The sequence below is a fragment of the Nelumbo lutea genome, chromosome 1 (genome assembly GCF_056320005.1).
Source record: "Nelumbo lutea isolate HS-2025 chromosome 1, American lotus-T2T, whole genome shotgun sequence".
In the NCBI taxonomy this organism is placed as follows: Eukaryota; Viridiplantae; Streptophyta; class Magnoliopsida; order Proteales; family Nelumbonaceae; genus Nelumbo; species Nelumbo lutea.
In genome coordinates this window covers 52,296,982-52,316,494 of record NC_142684.1, presented here as the reverse complement: position 1 = coordinate 52,316,494, position 19,513 = coordinate 52,296,982, and the positions used below count along the sequence as shown (strand labels likewise).

The 19,513-nt window shown below is 37.0% G+C and overlaps 1 protein-coding gene across 2 annotated transcripts; it reads right to left on the bottom strand.

Moving 5' to 3' along the window:
* Window positions 1-6,161: 6,161 nt before the first annotated feature.
* Window positions 6,162-13,282, bottom strand: LOC148874634 (nuclear transport factor 2-like). Of its 2 annotated transcripts, none has more exons than XM_088963509.1 (10): window positions 13,010-13,282; window positions 12,757-12,828; window positions 12,519-12,656; window positions 12,040-12,328; window positions 11,727-11,953; window positions 11,181-11,358; window positions 10,966-11,087; window positions 10,818-10,883; window positions 8,044-8,110; window positions 6,162-6,945 (listed from the first exon to the last, which is right to left on the bottom strand). In XM_088963509.1, the coding sequence occupies exons 2-10, from the start codon at window positions 12,799-12,801 to the stop codon at window positions 6,680-6,682; spliced, it is 1,398 nt and encodes a 465-aa protein (XP_088819635.1). In that variant the 5' UTR covers window positions 12,802-12,828; window positions 13,010-13,282; the 3' UTR covers window positions 6,162-6,679. The 2 variants fall into 2 exon arrangements, with proteins under 2 accessions (XP_088819635.1, XP_088819634.1); XM_088963508.1 differs by having other exon boundaries at window positions 6,162-6,960; window positions 13,010-13,253.
* Window positions 13,283-19,513: the final 6,231 nt, after the last annotated feature.

Sequence of the window (19,513 nt, the reverse complement as noted above, 5' to 3'; positions counted from 1 at the left end):
AGGGGAGTGAGAGGGGGGGAGGATCAGTTGATTAGAAATCCGGTCTACTTATTAGAACCCCCTTTCTCTCCCACCTCCCTCTATCTCTCTATCCTTTCTCTCCTCTCTTACCCCTCCCTCTCTTTCATCTCTCTCCTCTCCCTCTCTCCCTTCTCCATGTATCTTATCAGATTCAGGGAGAGGGAGAGGGAGATAGAGAGTAGAGAGGGGGAGAGAGGGGGGAGGGGTTCTGATTAATTGACCAGAAATCTGATCAACTAATCAACTTTCCCTAATTAACCTAGTTATCAACTTTTTTGGTGACTTTGGAATCAAGATTTTTCCTTCTTTGAACCTCGCTTTTAAGCATGCAGATAAAAAGGAGTTCTATGTTATAGATTTATACATTTCCACTTCTTTAGAGAGCTCATCATTTGTTAATGCAACCAAAGCCTACTTACGTAGAACTTGGTTCTCAAGGACCATATTTACTTAAGCATTTAGCATCAATATTTAATATCTCAATTGTAAAGTAGTTGTCTTGGATACTTGTACAATCTAGTACATCTAAAAAATGCTCAAGGGATTCTAAATCTCTGATATTATCCTACCAAGACATTATGAAATAAGAACCCATGGATTTACTGCTTTCAACATCACTATGGATGACATAAACTAGAAGAAAATGGATTCTTTTAGTGCCCCTATTCCTCTATAAGCCTGCATGCAAAACTTATCAGAGCTCTCTCCTCTCTCCTCTCCCCTCTCTCTACTCTCTATCTCCCATCCCTCTACTTGTATTTGATCAGATACAGGGAGAGGGAGAGGAGAGGGAGAGGAGAGAGAGGAGAGAGAGACAGAGATGAAGGGAGGGAGAGAGAGAGAGGAAAGGAGGGAGTGGAGGAGATCAGTTCAAATTTCTGATCAACTGATCAGATTTCCCTCCCCCTCCCTCAAGCTCTCTCTCTCTCTCTACTCTTTATCTTTCATCCCTCTCCTTGTATCTCGGATACAAGGAGAGGGAGAGGAGAGAGAGAGAGAGGGAGGGGAAGGGAGGGGGGGAGGGGGAGGAGATAAATTCAGATTTCTGATCAGTTGATCAGAAATCTGGTCAACTGATCAAATTTCCCCTCCCCCTCCCTTATAGCTCTCTCTCCTCTCTCCTCTCTATCTCCTATCCCTCTCCTTGTATCTGATTAGATACAAGGAGAGGGAGAGGAGAGAGAGAGAGAGAGAGATAGGGGAAGGGAGGGAGGGGGAGGGGACCAATTCAGATTTCTGATCAACTAATCATATCCCCCCTCCATCTCTCTCTCCTCTCTCCTCTCTCCTCCCCCCTCTCTCTACTCTTTATCTCCCTCTCCTTGTGTTTGATTAAATACAGGGAGAGGTGAGAGAGAGATGAGAGAGAGATGGGAGAGAGGGAGGAAGAGAGAGAGGGGGAAGGGGGAGGAAATCAACTCAGATTTCTGATCAACTGATCAGATTTCCCCTCCCCCTCCCTCTAGATCTCTTTCCCTCTCCTCTCTCTCTTCTCTCCTCTCCTCTCCTTTCTCTCCTCTCTCCACTCGCCTCTTATCTCTCCTTTCCCTTCTCTCTACTCTCTATCTCCCTCTCCCTCTCCTTGTGTCTGATCAGATACAAGGAGAGGTGAGGGAGAGGAAACAAAGAGATAAGAGAGAAATGGGAGAGAGGAGAAAGGAGGGAGGGGGATGGGGATAAGTTCCCCCTCCCTCTAGCTCTCTCTCCTCTCCTCTCTCCTCTCCCCTCTCCTCTCTCTCTCTACTCTCTTTCTCCCTCTCCCTCTCCCTCTCCTTGTGTATGATCAGATATAGGGAGAGGGAGAGGCGAGGAGAAGAGAGAGAGATGGGTGAGAGGGAGGGGAGGGGAGGGGAAGGGAGGGAGGGGGAGGGGATTAGTTCAGATTTCTGATCAACTTATCATTTTTCCCCTCCTCCCTCTAGCTCTCTCTCTCCTCTCTCCTCTCCCCTCTTCTTTCTCCTTTCCCCTCTCTCTACTCTCCCTCTCCCTATGTTTGATCATATACAAGGAGAGGAAGAGGTGAGGGAGAGAGAGAGAGAGAGAGGTGGGAGAGAGAGGGGGGAGGAGATAGGAGAGAAAGAGGGGAAGGGAGGAAGGGGGAGGGGATCAGTTAAAATTTCTAATCAACTTCTTAGAATTAGTTGATCAGATTTCCCCTCCCCCCTCTCTCCCTCCCTCTAGCTCTCATCTCCTCTCTCCATAAGGGTGAGGGAGTAGAAGGTTTGCTTGTATGAATTTATTGAACTTAACGATTATATGATTTTGTTGAAATACATTTGCTTAAATAATGACTTTTTCCGTTAATAATACAAGGGACTACAAGAGGCTTCTAAACATAAAGCTACTATAGAAAGGAGAATTGAACCCCATTTGCAATTGTTTTTTTTTTTTTTTTTTTTGAAAAGGTAAGATAACTTATTAAAATAAGAACCAGTACAAAGGAACCTAGGCCATTAGAAGCTGCCTAGAGCCACCACAAATTACAGATACAACCAGTTCTGAGGTCTAAACAACAGACTCAAATTCTGATTTTTAAACAACTTTGATGCCAACACCCAGGACAGAAGTTTACCCACAGCTATCTGCACCATTTCCTCTAAAGATTTAGCTTTGCCCTAAAAATTTTTGTTATTTCTTTCAATCCAGATAGTCCAAAGCACAACAGCCAGGATAGTCTTCCAAACCAAGATACCTTTCTTGCTGAGACCCTCAATCTGCCAATACAACAGTAGATCCTTCACAGGAATTGACATTACCCAACTGATTTCCAAAGCTTGGAATAAATGCCTCTAAATATGATTCGAGACTGGGCAATGTAAGGTCAGATGTTCAGTAGTTTCTACTACCCCACCACATAAGCCACATGACATATCCGAAATCTGAATGCCACGTTTCGCTAGATTAACTTTGGATAGACATTTATTTAAAGCCATTGTCCAGAGCAAAAACTTCACTTTAGAAGGACTAAATGAGCTCCAAACCTGCCTAGCCGAAAAGTTTTCCTGACCTGAACTTATCAACTTACTGAACATAGACTTAACAGAAAACATGCCAACAGCTTCCCATTTCCATCTCCAAGCATCCGCCATGTTTGGGTCAATCCTCTGGTTCTAGAGCAAGCCCAACAGAATTGCATACTCCTCAATTTCCCAGTCAAAGAGGTGCCTCCTACAAGTTAGGTTCTAACTGAAAGAGTTACCATTCACATTGAAATTCTCAACCACCGAGGAGTCCTGATTTATAGAAATTTGATACGAGAGAAAATGCATCTTTCAGACACACTTCAGAACACCAAGAGTCTTTCCAAAATTTGATTCTTTCCCCATTTCCCAAGTTGTAACCGGTTCCTTCCTCAAATAAACTAATGTTCTTCATTATACATGTCCAAATGGAACTTATCCCTCTTGAAATAGGAGAATTGGATCTCCAATCACCCCGGTCCACTCCATATTTGTCCACAATCAGCTTTCTCCACCAAGCATTTCTTTCATTTGCAAATCTCGAAAGCCATTTACACAGGAGGGCATAATTGAATTTCTTCAATTTTCTTATTCCCAACCCTCTAACTTCCTTAGGAAGACACACTTGATCCCAATTTACAACATGAACCTTCTTCTCCTCCTCCCAACCTCTCCAGAGAATGTTTTTCTATAGTTGCTCCACTCTGTTAGCCACTTTAAAAGAAATAGGAAATAGGGAGAGGTAGTAAGTAAGTAAATTAGAAAGAGTACTCTTAATCAAAATCACTCTCCCCCCAAAAGAAAAGTATTTAGCTTTCTAGGAAGCCAATTTCTTCTCCATTCTTTCAACCACTAGATTCCAAATCTGAGAGGAAGTATATTTAGCTCCCAAAGGGAGCCCTAAGTACTTGACCGGAAGATGGGCAATCTGACAACCTATAACTTCTACACAAACTTCTAGATTTGTAACAAGACCTACAGGGATAATCTGAGATTTACTCAAATTAACCTTAAGGCCAGACACCACCTCAAACCAACTCAAAATTCCAAGCACCACCTCTAGTTGATTAGGAGAATCATCAACAAAGCATAAGGTGTCATCAGCAAATTGAAGAATATTGACTTTTTCTTTCCCCGGAACAATTGCAAAGCCCTCCCAAAGCCCATTCTCAGCAGCCTTCTTGCTAAAGAGAGAGAAAATTTCCATGACACATGAAGAATAGGGGAGATAGAGGGTCACCTTGCCTCAAACCTCTTGAACTTCCACAAAACCCCATTGTTTGCCCATTAATTAAGATGGAGAACTTAGGAGTCTTAACACAAACTCTGATCCCGTTAATTAAGATGGAGAACCCCATTTGCAATTGTAGTTTATGGTTTTTTTGTTCTTTTGCTTTTTGAATGGTGGATGTGGGAGTAATGTTTTATAGGTTTGTGTTAATATGATAACCATAGTATTTAGGCGGATGGCGGAAGAATTGTTTATTTTTTCCTTCCAATTTATTGTAAATGGTGATGGAATGGATTTACAAGGATGCTAATGTTGAATGGATGCAATCCCCTTGTTTGTATTGGTGTGAGAATGCTAATGTTGATCACTTTACAGTCCTTTTTCATATTAATGAAGGGTTATGTGTATAAAGTAACTTGTTTCAGTGTACCTATTTTTGATAGGCAATCCCTCATCAATAACTACTTCTTGGGAGGACTTCATAATGAGTAAGACTCTCTTGGTCTTTAACCCTTCAATAACTACTTCTTGGGAGGACTCCATAATGTTAATACGACAATCAAAACTAGCTACCAATTCATGAAGCTCTGCAATGCAGCTTTCAGATTATAACTTGTTTCCGAAACCCGAATGACAGCCCTCCTTCCACATTTACAATCCTTTGGCTTGTATTTAAGATACCTAACATGTTGACTGAGAAGATGACATCCCTGCAAATCAAAACATAAAAACCACCAAAATATTCTATGAAACATGCAAGTACAATCAAAAAATTTGTAATGATACGAACTAGACAAAGTATTCTTTACTTTTTTTCTTGAGAAAATAAGCTTTCACCAACTAATCTACCATATTAATTAGTTCTTGTATGATACATATTTTGGTATGCAAAATCAAACATTTTGATCAGTAGTTGCAAAACCAAACCAAAATCAAACATTTTCCCTAAATTTTCCCTTTCCCAAATCATAACATATGCTTCTGGGTTATTTTGCAACAAAGAAACATTGATCAGAACTGAAATGGTTCCAGCAACAACATTCGCTTGACAAGATGACTATTTTGCCCACATTTTCCGATGAAACATTTTGCACATAGTTCTGATCTGAAAATGATTCAAATCAGAACCACCTTTCAATTCAGATTCCACCGAAACATTTTCAGATCAGAATTGTATGCGATGCAATTCTAGAGTGGAGTTTGTATGAAAACTCCGTCAAAACTATGTGCGATTCTAGAGATGGGGGAGTTGAGGGAGACAAATGTTAGGGGTGAAGCTTACAATTTTTCTTCACATTCCTCTCCTTTATCATTTCTTCAACCGAGTTTGAAGAGAAAGGGATGGAATGGACGTGCTCAAAATGAAGAGGAATGTCAGAGTTGAGTGAAACCTCATCTACTCTCGTTCATTCGACCCAATTGAGTGATCTCCTCTCTTCTCTCATTTGTTCAACACAGATTGAAGAGAAAAGGGTATTAGGGAAATAGAAAGAGAAAAGGGTAAAATGGTCCATATATTTTCATAAAGATTAATTTTGGTATTTCAAAAATATTTAACCCACGTGATATCACGTGATTCTTCTAACTGACGGTGAGTTACACTAGGTACTAAATCATCCCAAAATGAAATTTCGAATAATAGATTGTTGCACTTTTTAAAGTTAAGGTACTAAATTGACACTTGGCCTACAGTACAGATGGTATCAGGAATTTTCCCTTCATAAAATCAAGATCATCAAGATTACCGAATAAAATCAGTATCGGCTATCGCCCATAACATTCAAGTAAGAAACCAATAAAATGCCGTGATTAAAGAAAGCTGTGTTATAGATAGGCATACCACCGATCAAAATGGAATCAAATCTTGGAGAGAGAAATCCACAAGATACGAGAGCTTATTAAAAAGGAATACTTGAAAAGCAACAAAATGGAAGAGAAATACAAAGCCATTGGACCCAATGCAATCCGTTTACTGAGAAAGATACAGTATCCTCATAAATCATATCATGCCAATTTTTCAGCATCCCCCTTAGAAGATGGGGGAAAGGATCTAAAAAAGCAAAGAAACTAGCAACTAGGATACAGTCTTACTGCCCAGCTGTTTCACTCGATTAAATCCCTAAAGTAAAAAGGCTAACCTTAAACTAGGTTGTAATCTCCCACAGAAAGAATGTAAAAGCTGCAAAAAATCCCAAAAACAGAAAGAAAGCCTCAACTGGGGACTTAATGTGGCTAAAATAACTACACGAACACAATGGGTACCTACTGCCGCTTCTGCCAAAATGGCAAAAAGATGAAATGAGGGGGAAAGAAACAAAAAATGAGGCTTACAGAAATCATACAGAACCTCTTCATAATTCCCAATGATGCAACATTACCCAACCCAGGCACTTGCTATCAAACCACTTGAAGAATCACCATTAACAATGCTTCACTGCCCAACTTATACCTTCTTACTTCCAGTACTTCAAGCAGTAGCAGGCACCCTTGGTGCTACAGTCTTTTCTGTTTCATTAACAGCTAAACCAGCACGGTTCACACGGCCACCATATCCTCCATCACCACGGTTTGAAGATCCTCCCCTGCCACCACCATTACTCCTGTTGGCAAATTCATTCCTGTTGAAGTCATTCCGGCCATAACCTCTACCACCTCCATAGTTTCCACGGCCTCTTGCCCCATCATTCCTGAACCCAGTTCCCCGCCCAACTGGAAATCGACCTCTGTTATTCACTGCAAAAACAGCACCTTCTCATGATTAATTAGGCCTACATTTTTTATCAATAACAGCATAATTTTATTAATTAGGCCTACATTTTTTATCAATAACAGCATAATTTTATTAATTAGGCCTACATCTGCAAAAGGAGATATTCTAAACATCACAATGGCAGATCCCCTACTACATGGTTCACACAGAATCTTTATGGGAGACAATTATGAGAGCAAATGGAACAGTCAATAGGTCAAGTCTAATCCAGATAGGTAAACCTAGTCTTAGACCAACCAATAAGACATCAAGACCAATTCATATAGAACCGAACCTATTTTCAATCAAGGCTTATAAGGTATAACCTATAAGACCTAATTATAAAAGACAGGCTTTGGGCCTTTGGCTGTTAAATCTCTTGTTCTCGTTTCTCGAAATACTTATATATCCCCTATAAAACAAAAAATTTTAGAAATTTTATGTGAAATTATCATTGAACTACTAGGAAAATATATAAAATGTTGGAAGTTATCTTTGTCATGTATATGTGTGGTTTTAATCACAACAAAACAGATAATAACAGTCAACAACCATATTATAATCAGGACTCAAAATGCAGACCCACACACTGCGCTAGGATCAGAATGATCTGGGTCAATTGGGTTTACTCATTACTGAGATCATTAAAGGCCTGGAAGCAATAGATAACCTGCAATGTCAATTTGGTAAATGTCCAGCAGTGGGAATAATTACTAAAACACTGCCATAGCAGTCTATTATCAAAACACCCTCCTAAATGGCTTGCTCCACAGTTCAATGTGGAGGATATATGCTGTAAATGAGAACCTCTTCTACTGACTAATAAAGCCCATCGTCATTTCTGGGTTACACCTCAGAGTCTCAAGCCCCCTATCCACTTGCAATTCAACAATGGCAAATCTTTCCTTGAGGTCTAAAAAATGCCTAGGTTTTGTCAGAAACTTGGCAACAATAAAATTTAAGTTTATGCATATAAAGTATAGACATCATTTTATATAAAATGACAACAGGCTTATAGTAGCCTTTTACTGTAACTGAAACCTCAAAATATCCAGGAAATATGTAGAATTATCCCAACTTACCTCGAGAACTTGATGCCCGTTTTTCCTCAACAAAAGCTTGTCGACCTCCAATCATAATGGGTGATGCCTAATTAAAAAATGTAAATTTTAGATAAATACCTCGAAAGTTTTAGTCAAAAACAGCTAAGTAATGAATTTCGGAAACAAGAAAAGAGTAACATCAAATTTAACAATTGGATGGGAGATTATATGTGCACGGTGCACTATGGCACATGTCCACCCACCAGTATAGTTAATACTGCACTAGATAATAATAAGTAATAATATTCAATCATACACCAAGGTTAATTGATCCCATGTAATCCACAAGATGCAATTTAATGACAAGGAAAATTAACGGCCCCTGTTTACAACAATAATGATCAAAGTACATAGGCCAATCCACCTTACTTCAAAGGACAATGTTGTCAGAATTAGTCATCAGGACTAGTCAACACAGGAACCACCTCACCAACTCAATTGTTTTGCTATTGGCTGATCCATATGACTAAACACAAAACTTATTCAACAAAAATCTTGAATGACAAAAATTAGGTATTTGGCCATGATAACACTAAGCAAAATAATATATTGTTATGATTATAGTCTTCTTTTTTTTTATCAATGCAAAGTGTTACTAGACCCATTAATTTGGAGATATCATGGTAACACTTTCTAGTTTTATCCTCAAATACTAATCACAGAACCAGGCTATTTGAACCAAGTTGCAGCCACACCACCTTAACCACAAGATTTGCTTCATCTTGTATCCTAAATTGTGAAACAACCAAGCGAATTCAATTATTTAAACAAAAGAAGGATCCACATGCTGCCATTTCTAGGTCCATTAAGCCCATAGAGACTATTATGCCACTTAGTTCCCATCATCCCATGTAACCTCTTTCATCTATTCTTCGTACCTAGTGACTATTATCCATCAAATTTTGATATCAGAGTTGCTACCTTGCATACAGAACTCAAATAAAGAACAAATATCTCAAAAACGAATAGTTTCAATAACAAATTAACAATTCCAAGCATTGAATACAATAATTACAGCTTCCAGAAGATAAACTAGAAGGGATAATGTAGAACAATTTCTTATCAATAGAATTTTTCATTAGAAATCAACACTGGAAGCAGGGGTTGATAAATATGGTAGAACTTAGAAGTCAGTTGTCCATACATAATGTATTTAAAGATAATACCGTTTCTTCTATTTTAAGGTTGACTTACTTCATTATTTGGGGGTCCCTAATGGTATACATGTACAGCATCTCATAGTATGTAGGACCTTTTGTTTTCATATTAATGAATACTTGCCTTTTTTTCCAACCAAAAAGAAAAAAAATAAAAAACAAAAAAAAACTAGAAGGGCTAACGTAGATGCATGAAATAGAAGTTGACAAAAGTAGAACCAGAGCATAAACCATTTAGAAATTATAAGATGAGTGAGAAGAAAACAATAAAAATGAAAAAAGACAACCTTCCAATGGAGGAAAACATCTGGAAGGAAAAGCAAGCAATGCATCCAAATGTTATCTAACCCACACTAAGGATGAATAATAGACATCAAAATACTAAAAAGAAAGATTGGGAATATTCAACACAAGAAACAATCAAGTTTTATTCACTGATGAAAGAAAATGTAATGATTCCTTTTATCAGGAATTGAGATGGAGTTCTTCTATTTTAAGGTTGACTTATTTCATTATTTGGGGGTCCCTAATGGTATACATGTACAGCATCTCATAGTATGTAGGACCTTTTGTTTTCATATTAATGAATACTTGCCTTTTTTTCCAACCAAAAAGAAAAAAAATAAAAAACAAAAAAAAACTAGAAGGGCTAACGTAGATGCATGAAATAGAAGTTGACAAAAGTAGAACCAGAGCATAAACCATTTAGAAATTATAAGATGAGTGAGAAGAAAACAATAAAAAATGAAAAAAGACAACCTTCCAATGGAGGAAAACATCTGGAAGGAAAAGCAAGCAATGCATCCAAATGTTATCTAACCCACACTAAGGATGAATAATAGACATCAAAATACTAAAAAGAAAGATTGGGAATATTCAACACAAGAAACAATCAAGTTTTATTCACTGATGAAAGAAAATGTAATGATTCCTTTTATCAGGAATTGAGATGGAGTTCTTCTATTTTAAGGTTGACTTATTTCATTATTTGGGGGTCCCTAATGGTATACATGTACAGCATCTCATAGTATGTAGGACCTTTTGTTTTCATATTAATGAATACTTGCCTTTTTCTCCAACCAAAAAGAAAAAAAAATAAAAAACAAAAAAGAAACTAGAAGGGCTAACGTAGATGCATGAAATAGAAGTTGACAAAAGTAGAACCAGAGCATAAACCATTTAGAAATTATAAGATGAGTGAGAAGAAAACAATAAAAAATGAAAAAAGACAACCTTCCAATGGAGGAAAACATCTGGAAGGAAAAGCAAGCAATGCATCCAAATGTTATCTAACCCACACTAAGGATGAATAATAGACATCAAAATACTAAAAAGAAAGATTGGGAATATTCAACACAAGAAACAATCAAGTTTTATTCACTGATGAAAGAAAATGTAATGATTCCTTTTATCAGGAATTGAGATGGAGAGAGAGAGAGAGAGATAAAGAGAAAGAAGGAAAGCCTGTAACTCAAAATAAAAAATGTAATAGAATGATCAGTTGACAATCTTTAGTGATCATTGGTTACATTAACAAGTGTATTAAAAAATACACCAATAAAATAGCATTCAATTACAGCAATAGATGTAGTATACCTCTATTGCACTCTGCACAGCACTTGCCACCTCAAATTCAACAAAGCCAAAACAAAATGCTTGTTGCTGAAAAATAAGGATAATAAGTTATTGACAGATAAAACCAAAAAATGGAATCAACCACTTAGGTGACTGAAGTGGGATAAACCTTATTGCTCCTAACTTGAACACCGTTAACCTTGATAGGTCCAAACCTCTTGAACTCTTCTTCAAGCTGTGCGGGAGTAGCATTCAGTGGCAGGTTCCTTATATAAATTGAGTGGCCATCACCTGCAACAACCATATGCATAATCTTCATTATTACAGGTACTACTCCTACATGAAATTACGGAACTAAAAAATGAACAAGGCCAGATTACAAACCTTCTCCTTCTTGGTGACTACCATTTTCAGCAGCATTTGAGTTGGACACTGGTGTCTCATTTGCTGGAGATGGTGACTGAGTTGGGGCCATCTGTCGCTCTTGATTTGCTGGTCCTGGCCTCACAGGAGAAGGTGCTGGAGCCAACAGGGGTGCTGCATTCTCTTTCATAACCTTCACCTGTAATTATGATATCTACCTTAATAATCTGATATTCAAAGGATAAATAATCAAGAATATATGGAACCCATCAGCAAAGATATCAAAGGATAAATAGCCAAGAATAATATGGACCTCATCAGCAAAGATCAGCTGCTTCTATACATCAAACCTTGCTACTAGAAACCCAGATTATTGCCTGTATGTAAATACTAATTAACAATGGAACATGCCCCATACTAATGCAATATCAAGTGATGTGCTTAAGCCTAGAAAGTATTATTATCACATGAGAAGCCATAAATAAGAAAGTAAGGAACCCGCAAATAAGTAAAATTTAAAAATGAATCCACACTTTCTGACATCTGAATGAATCAATGTACACTTACAATTGAAGCATACGACTTCTTAGGCACTTCTTCTTGGACAGCAGAGCTAGACTCAGTAACCATCTGAGGTTCAATCTGAACTTCATCAACAACCTCAGACACAGGTGCTTCCTCTTCCACAACTGAATCACCCTCATTGTCAGAATGATTAGAAACTTCCTCTACATTGACTTCTTCTTCTGGAACTGGTTGCTCCGTAGACTGATGTTCCTGTGCTGGAGCAAGATCTGCAGGAGCAAGGATTCTCAACATCAAATTGAGGTAAAAGAAAGTGGAACCTACTAAAACACGTACAATAAAAGGTTTCACATACCCTGCTCTGGAGCAAGAGGTGCGACCTCGTCATTAGGCAACCCCTGGTTCCCATCATGAAGTTCCAACTCTTCCATGTACCTGAACATGTCATTCAAAACAAAGTAGCCTTTGTCCTGGGGAGCAAGGAAGAACGACTGAGTAAAATTCCTCCTCACATTGTCCTTCCCAGTCAAATACCCAGTCACAAGGACAAGGACTCCACCATTGAACGAATCCTGCGCATCCACTGTCTTTATTTCTGCCCTATATTTGCTATAGTCGAGAGACAGTATCTTCTCATTGATAGTCTGACCAGAATCAAATGCCCAACAAAAATAAATCACAACCGGAAAACTATCTAAACCATGTCACTACATCTGGGTTGTCAAATAGCGGTGGGTCTACATCCTCGGTTTTGTTTTTCTAAGTTCTTACTCTACCAGATTGGATGAAAAAGTAACGGGTATAAAAGAAGAAAAAAATAAGCAGAACCCTTACTTGCATGGTTGTTACAGCACTCATGGAGCCATCGGTTTCGGGGCGGCCGAGCTTGCTAATATCCTGGTAGAACCGATACACAAGCTCTGGAGATTGATGCATGATATGGTAGTACTGGTGAACGAAAGCATTCCCGACCTGTAAAAAACCCAAAAATTATTTTAGAAAACAAATCAAACTGTAAGACAGATAAGTGCGGAGAGAGAAAACTAAAGACGATTTCCATCTCAATATATACCACTTGGGCAGTTGGGCAAGATCCGGCAGGTTGTTGCGACGCCATTAGTGATCGAGCTCCAAAAGCAATACTCTAATAAACGAAACAACCGCTATCATCAGTGGAAGCAACAGAATAACGCTTTGAACCCTAAACATCAGGAAACTCTACCGGCAGTTGAAGGTATAGGAACATCTAAAGAACTAAACGCAGAGATCAATGGACATGGACTAAAAAACGGGGGTATCAAAACAAATAGGAAGATTAATCATACCTGGTTTTCTTCTCGTCTTTCTCCCGTTTCGCGCTTACTAGGGTTTTTCCTTTTGGATCTGAGAGAGGCGCGAGCAAGGGAGAGAGAGAGAGAGAGAGAGAGGAGGGGTTTTTATTTTGTTGATGTTTTGCTTTTGTTTGTTGCGACTTGGCGAGGATTGGGTTTGGTCGTATTCTTTGGATTTATTTATTGGAAATAAAATTGTTATTCCTTTTTTTCTTTGGATTTGGACTTGGACTTGAAGGCGGTGGTGGTGGGGCAAAGGCCCTGCTTGTATTTGCCGCAAGGAAAAGCTTTTTGTCTCTCCGGGACGGATGTGAATCGGGGTATAACTGAATCCGGTCCGATGAACCAAATCTCATAAAGGTTAACTTACATTCGAATTTATTAAAGATAGTTGGATATTCGAATCTCATCCGGTTCAATTTAAGTTCGGTAAAATTTAACAAATTATCAAAAAAACCATAAGAAAAACAAAAATAAAAGTATTTTTTAATTATTTTATCATGTATATATTTCATTATGTTTGTAATGGCAAAAATGATTTTATTTTTTAGTCGATTTTTAAAACATTGAATTGGGTATAGGCTGAAACTTGGGCCCGAAAACGGACAGTATGATTGAAATTTGGGAATTGGTGGCCTTGCCCAATCAAATGACAGTTTTGGCGGGTTGGATGGATAAACCATCCGGTTAACCGGTAAAATGGGTGCCCAAAGAGCATTTGGATTTATACTTTGGTCTAAGTCTTGAAACACTACTAAAACATTATCAACCGAAATCTTAGCTTGCTTCGGTATGTTGGTTTGTGTTAGCCCAATCTTATAAAGTGTAATAGGGCTTATGACTAGGGATGTGAATGGGACAAGTTAAAGTGATGAATCGGTATTCGTGTTAGGATCATGGTTTTCAAAATCGGATCTGATCGGACAGTCGGACTTGAAAAACCGAGAACCAGTTAGGTGATCGGTTCCGTTTTCCCCAAACAATAAATTTTCTCCAAAACCATTGATTTTGGTCAGTGAACCGTTGCACCAGGTGGTTAATTGTTTGAACGGTTTTGACCATCTTTAATTTTTTATAATTTTTTTATGTTTTTGTTAGAACGGACTGAGCATTTGGTTCAAACAGTCAGACCATTCAATTCGGTAACCAGACCCATAACCAATTCGATCACCAGGTCGGTTTTAAAAACCATGGTTAGGATCACGTTCGGATGAGGTTGAGGCTGCCATGTGTGAATCTCAACCAATTGACAATGTAACATTGAAACGCCTATAAATATAGCCTTAGTTCTGAAATCTGAAGTTTGAAAAACATAAAAAAAACTCCGAAAAAGCTTGAAAACCAATTCATAAAAAAAATGTTTTTCTGCTATAATTTGACATCTAAAAATGTATATTTTACAAACTTACCCCTCAATTTGTTACTTAAATAACAATAATGAAAATTGTTAAAATTTATAATGTTATACAAAATTATAAAATAATAAAAATATTAAATATCAAGAAATAATAAAATAAGAAAATTAAAAATAACAAATAAGATTAACAATATTAATAAAAAGATTAGCAGTAATGAAAATTGTTGTGAGTTGCACATGTTAACCACTGAACATGTTTGGCAACCACCTTTTGTTAGCATATATATATATGTTATTAGGTTGACACTTGATACGTATGGGTTTATGAGAGTGTTTTGTAAGTTGAAGATAGACTCCTATTTGGAGTGGGATTTTAAGTATGGTAGGACTGGATTGAAATTAGTTTGATGGGGAATTAATCACAATCAGTGATAAGAATTGTTAAAATCCTGATCACCTCTAGATGGGGGTTATAAAAACCACATAGTGGTTATGGACCCTCACTGTTGGCCTCAAAATACAGAGAGACTAATAAACTCAAAAAAATGATAAAAAAAGAAACACAACACAAGCATTCAACAACAATAGCCGGATCTCAGAGTAGAATGCAATCTGATTTGTTTCGATTTGTCTGAGTGGAATGCTCTCTTCGGGATTTTAATTGGAAGAGCTATATATTACAGCTAATTGGGTTTTTCAATCGGCTATTCTTCCTTAGCCCTTATAATAACTAATGAGTATTAATCAATGATTGCGGCTGCTAGTTTTCTTTAACTATTTATTTATTTTACTTGGTATAAAGGGGCTTTTCCCATCAAATAATTAATGATTGCCGGCTGTTATTTGTTTATTTTGACTCGGCACAAAGGGTTTTTTTCCTATCAAAGAAAAGTGTTTAAAATAAAAAGGGAAAGGCGATATTTTAACTCATCGTCATCAATTGCCTCTTTTTACCCTTGGATTAGGTTTAAGTATTCAGAAGTTAAAACATAATTTCTCAAGGACCATTCTCAGTAACACCCTTGGATTTTGTCAGCTTGTTCAAATATTCTAAGAGAACTATATCAAATCAAAACTTGTTTTCCATCTATTTCCATCTTGTCAGCCTACTCAACGATTTAGACCCAACTAACTCTATTTCCATTCCTATTGCTTATTTGAAATATTATTTGTTATATGTTTTATTTCATTTTGTTAGTTTTGAATTTTATTTCCTTATTAAGATGAATTTTGATGCATTCGTTGGCATTATATTTCTGTTTTATATGCTTAGATGCAAAGTATACATCCTTGATTGAAACTTGGGGACATTTAGTAAATGGATGGTGCCAAAATACTTTAAGTTTACGACATGATAATCAAGCATTCAATCTTTATTTGTTATTTTAAGAACCCTAACGTAGATTGTGATTACCATTCTTTCTTTATTCTTGTTATGGTTAGTTTAAACCCAACATCTAACATTATGATAAAGATATAATGAGACAAAGAAGGAAAGTATATGGTGTGTAAGTGAACTTCTTAAGCCCAAAGGAGTAAGAGGAGATCATATACATTCATATATGGAACTTGCTTTGTTTGAGCAATGCTTATTCATTGAAAATGATGATGTGGTTATTTATCTCAGCCCAAAGGAGGGGGTAGATAAGCCATAAACATCTAGGGTGATATGCTGTCTCCATGTTAGTCATTAGACATTCCCTGTTGTATGTGATTAGATGAGATCCATGATGTATGGACTTTAGATATAAATATACTCCCTTGACATCATGATTGCTTAGTTATTTTTGGAATAATGATTAGTTTGATGGTTTAAAATTACAGTCGATGTGAACACCTTTGCTGGACCTAATCAGCCTTATCGTATTGAGCTTATCACCAAAAATAACTATAAGAGATGGAGAGGCCAATTGGAATCCTACTTAGGAACCCGAAAAATAGACTCTTGTCTCACCCAACTTGAGCCATCTGAGCCTGTTCCCAATGCTTCTGAAGCACTTAAAACCAAATACACCATTTGATACAAAGCAAATAAGCTAGCACTCTTGATAGTTCAAAACACTATCTCTGAACCTCTTAGACCCGAGATTCTCATTTTAAACACTGCCAAAGATACACTTGACAATATAGAGGCACAGTTTGTTGGATCAACCAAAGCCCTCACAATGAGCTTGTTCATACAATTCTTCACTATTAGTTTTGAGCCTGGAATGAATGTTAGAGAATTCATCTCTAAGATGTCAAGAATTGTTTACCAACTTTGAGATTTGAAGATGAAATTAAGTGATGAATTTTTAGTGTATGTTGTTATGTCAAAGTTGCCAAAATCCTTTGAGACCTTTGTGGTGAACTTTAATACAAGTGCAGCAAAATGGACTGTCGATGAGATGATAAATCAATGTGTTCTAGAAGAAGAAAGGCAGAAAAATACAGAAAATAGAATCTGCTCATTTCACCTCCTTGGGTCCTAAAATGAAACCCTTCAAGAAAGGTCCAAAGAAGGACAATGAGGGAAAGAATAAATATAAGAAGGGTAAAAAGGTATCACCCACCAAACAACCTGAATCGAATCCGACTGCCACTAAGCCAACCACCAGTGTGGATAAGGTGATATTTTACTATTGCAAAATGCCTAGACATTTCATAAGCAACTGTCAGAAGTTGAAATAAAAGAAAAAAAATAAGGGGTTCTAGAATCTAAGAAAAATTGATGATGGAGAGGAGATACTAATATATACAGGAGATGCACATAAAATGAAGGCAACTGGCATAGGAACCTTTAGATTAGTCTTAGAATTTGGATATGTTTTAGATTTATTGGATGCTTTATTTGTACCCACTATGAAGTGCAATCTTCTTTCTATTTCTAGATTGGATACAGTTAGAAATATAATTTATTTTGTTTAGTGGGAGTATCATGTTTATTTTGTTTTGTTTTGACACTAATATCATTTAATATTCATTGACGACGAAGGCTTATTTGATATTTTATAATTTGTTTAGAAATATACATGTGCACATTTGATTTCCCACATGGGAGTTTAATTGTCCATGTAGATTTGATGGCTTAGGCATTCATGGTGACTAGACATCACCTATTAAGCCCTCACCGGATGAAATGCTTGCTGAAAGCAGCATTCTTGATCACATGGTTAGACATCCAAGTGACATGTGTTTCATCAACTAATTGACACATGGAGTTTAGTGACCATATTTGGAGATGCCTTTGATGGCTTCCCAAACCACCATTCTCACTTTTTGTTTTGGCCTGTGGAAGGTATGCTTATAGATGCTTTGACCATGTAAATGAATAACTACTGCATAATAGCGTAGGTTTCTCCTACTTGGGCATGTGTAAGGATATTGAAAGCAAGATTGATTTGATCTTGCACTCTTATAGCACATATGTTATTTTTTTTTCTTTATGAGTGGCTACTCGATTTCAAAAAATAAAAATAAAAATTGTTTCAACCCAATAGATGTTTTGTTTCAAAACCTTTTTTTTAAACTATGACAATTGTTAGTATTTGTCAATTTTAATATATATATATATATATATATATATATATATTATTGGGTTGACACTTGATACGTATGGGCCTATGAGAGTGTTTTGTAAGTTGGAGATAGACTCCTTTTTGGAGTGGGATTCTAAGTGTGGTAGGACTGGATTGAGATTAGTTTGATGGGAAACTAATATCAATCAGTGATAAGAATTGTTAGAGTCCTAGTCACCTCTAAATGGGGGTTATAGAAACCACATAGTGGTTCTGGACCCATCATTGTTGGCCTCAAGATCTAAAGAGACTAGTGAATTCAAAGAGTTGATAAAGAAAGAAGCACAACACAAGCATTCAACAACAATGATTGGATCTCAGAGTGGAATGCAAGCAGGTACATATATCTGAATCTGATTTGTTTTAAGTTCGTCAATTGAATGAGCTTAAAATCTTGCACCTTTTTCTTCCTCCTTTTGTTTGTTATTTCTTTCCTTTTATCTCTCTTCTGGTACATTTCTTTTTTTCTTCCTCTCATCTCCTTGCTACCAAATGCAACTAAACCAGAAAAGAGATATCATCCCCTCTCTTCTTCTTCTTCTTCTTCTTCTTCTGTGTCACTTTATTAATTTTCTCCCCTCCCATTCAATCACTACATGAAATTGTTAGAAGTTTCATTTAGGTTATGTTTGGTTTGAAGGAAAAAGTAGAGAAAGGAAAGGAAAGGTAGGGAAACCCTTATAAATCTTGTATTGATTTCCCTATCTTTCCCTTCCTTTCCCTATCTTTTTCTTCAAACCAAACATAGCTTTAGGGTCGACCATTGAGCCTAATCTAAATTGCCCCTGTGCAAACTTGAACCAATATATATCTTTGTTGTTGGTTCTCCTCCGTCATCGATAACTCCATCAAACATGTTGAACATCACCCTTTTCCGAACCTTGGAGCTTTCATTTTAACTAAAGCATCGAACCGATTGCAATAGCAAGACAATAAATACTTTTTGGTTTTTCTTCTATATATAAATAGGCAGCAATACAAAACAAATTTCATCTGCTACCCCTAAATGCACTCAAAGGTAACTTGACCTTTGAAATTTTTGGAGGTGCTTTCATCATTAGGAGGATTTGTTTGAAGGTTTAATCGAACAACCACTAACCACTAAAAAAGCAATATTTTCAGTATTCAAGACTTGTTTAGTGCTAACAAACGACAACTCTGAGTTGTTGGGCTATCTACTTGGGTTAATTTTGGCTGTTGGGGCCCAACAGCATAGGCTGTTGAGATAGTTTCCGGATTGGGCATGTTTTGGGTAGTTCACCTATTCACACCCATGCTTTTGTTTTTAACTAAAATAAAATAATATGTAATTACTAATTTACTCATTCTCATGATAACGTGGCATTCTTAGAAATCCTCTCAACAGCATTGGTTGTTGGTCCCCAACAACTAAAGTTTTTCCTATCTACTTGAACTTTTACCCAAGTTTGTATTAGAATTAGAGGTAATTAGCAAAATGAGTTCCCTATGGGTGATTTCTGGATTCATGCTAAAAGTTGGTTTAAGCCATTATTACCCATGGGATCAAGTGTTTTTGGGATTAAGACACATATCATTGCCTTATTAAATTTGTAGCTAATAACA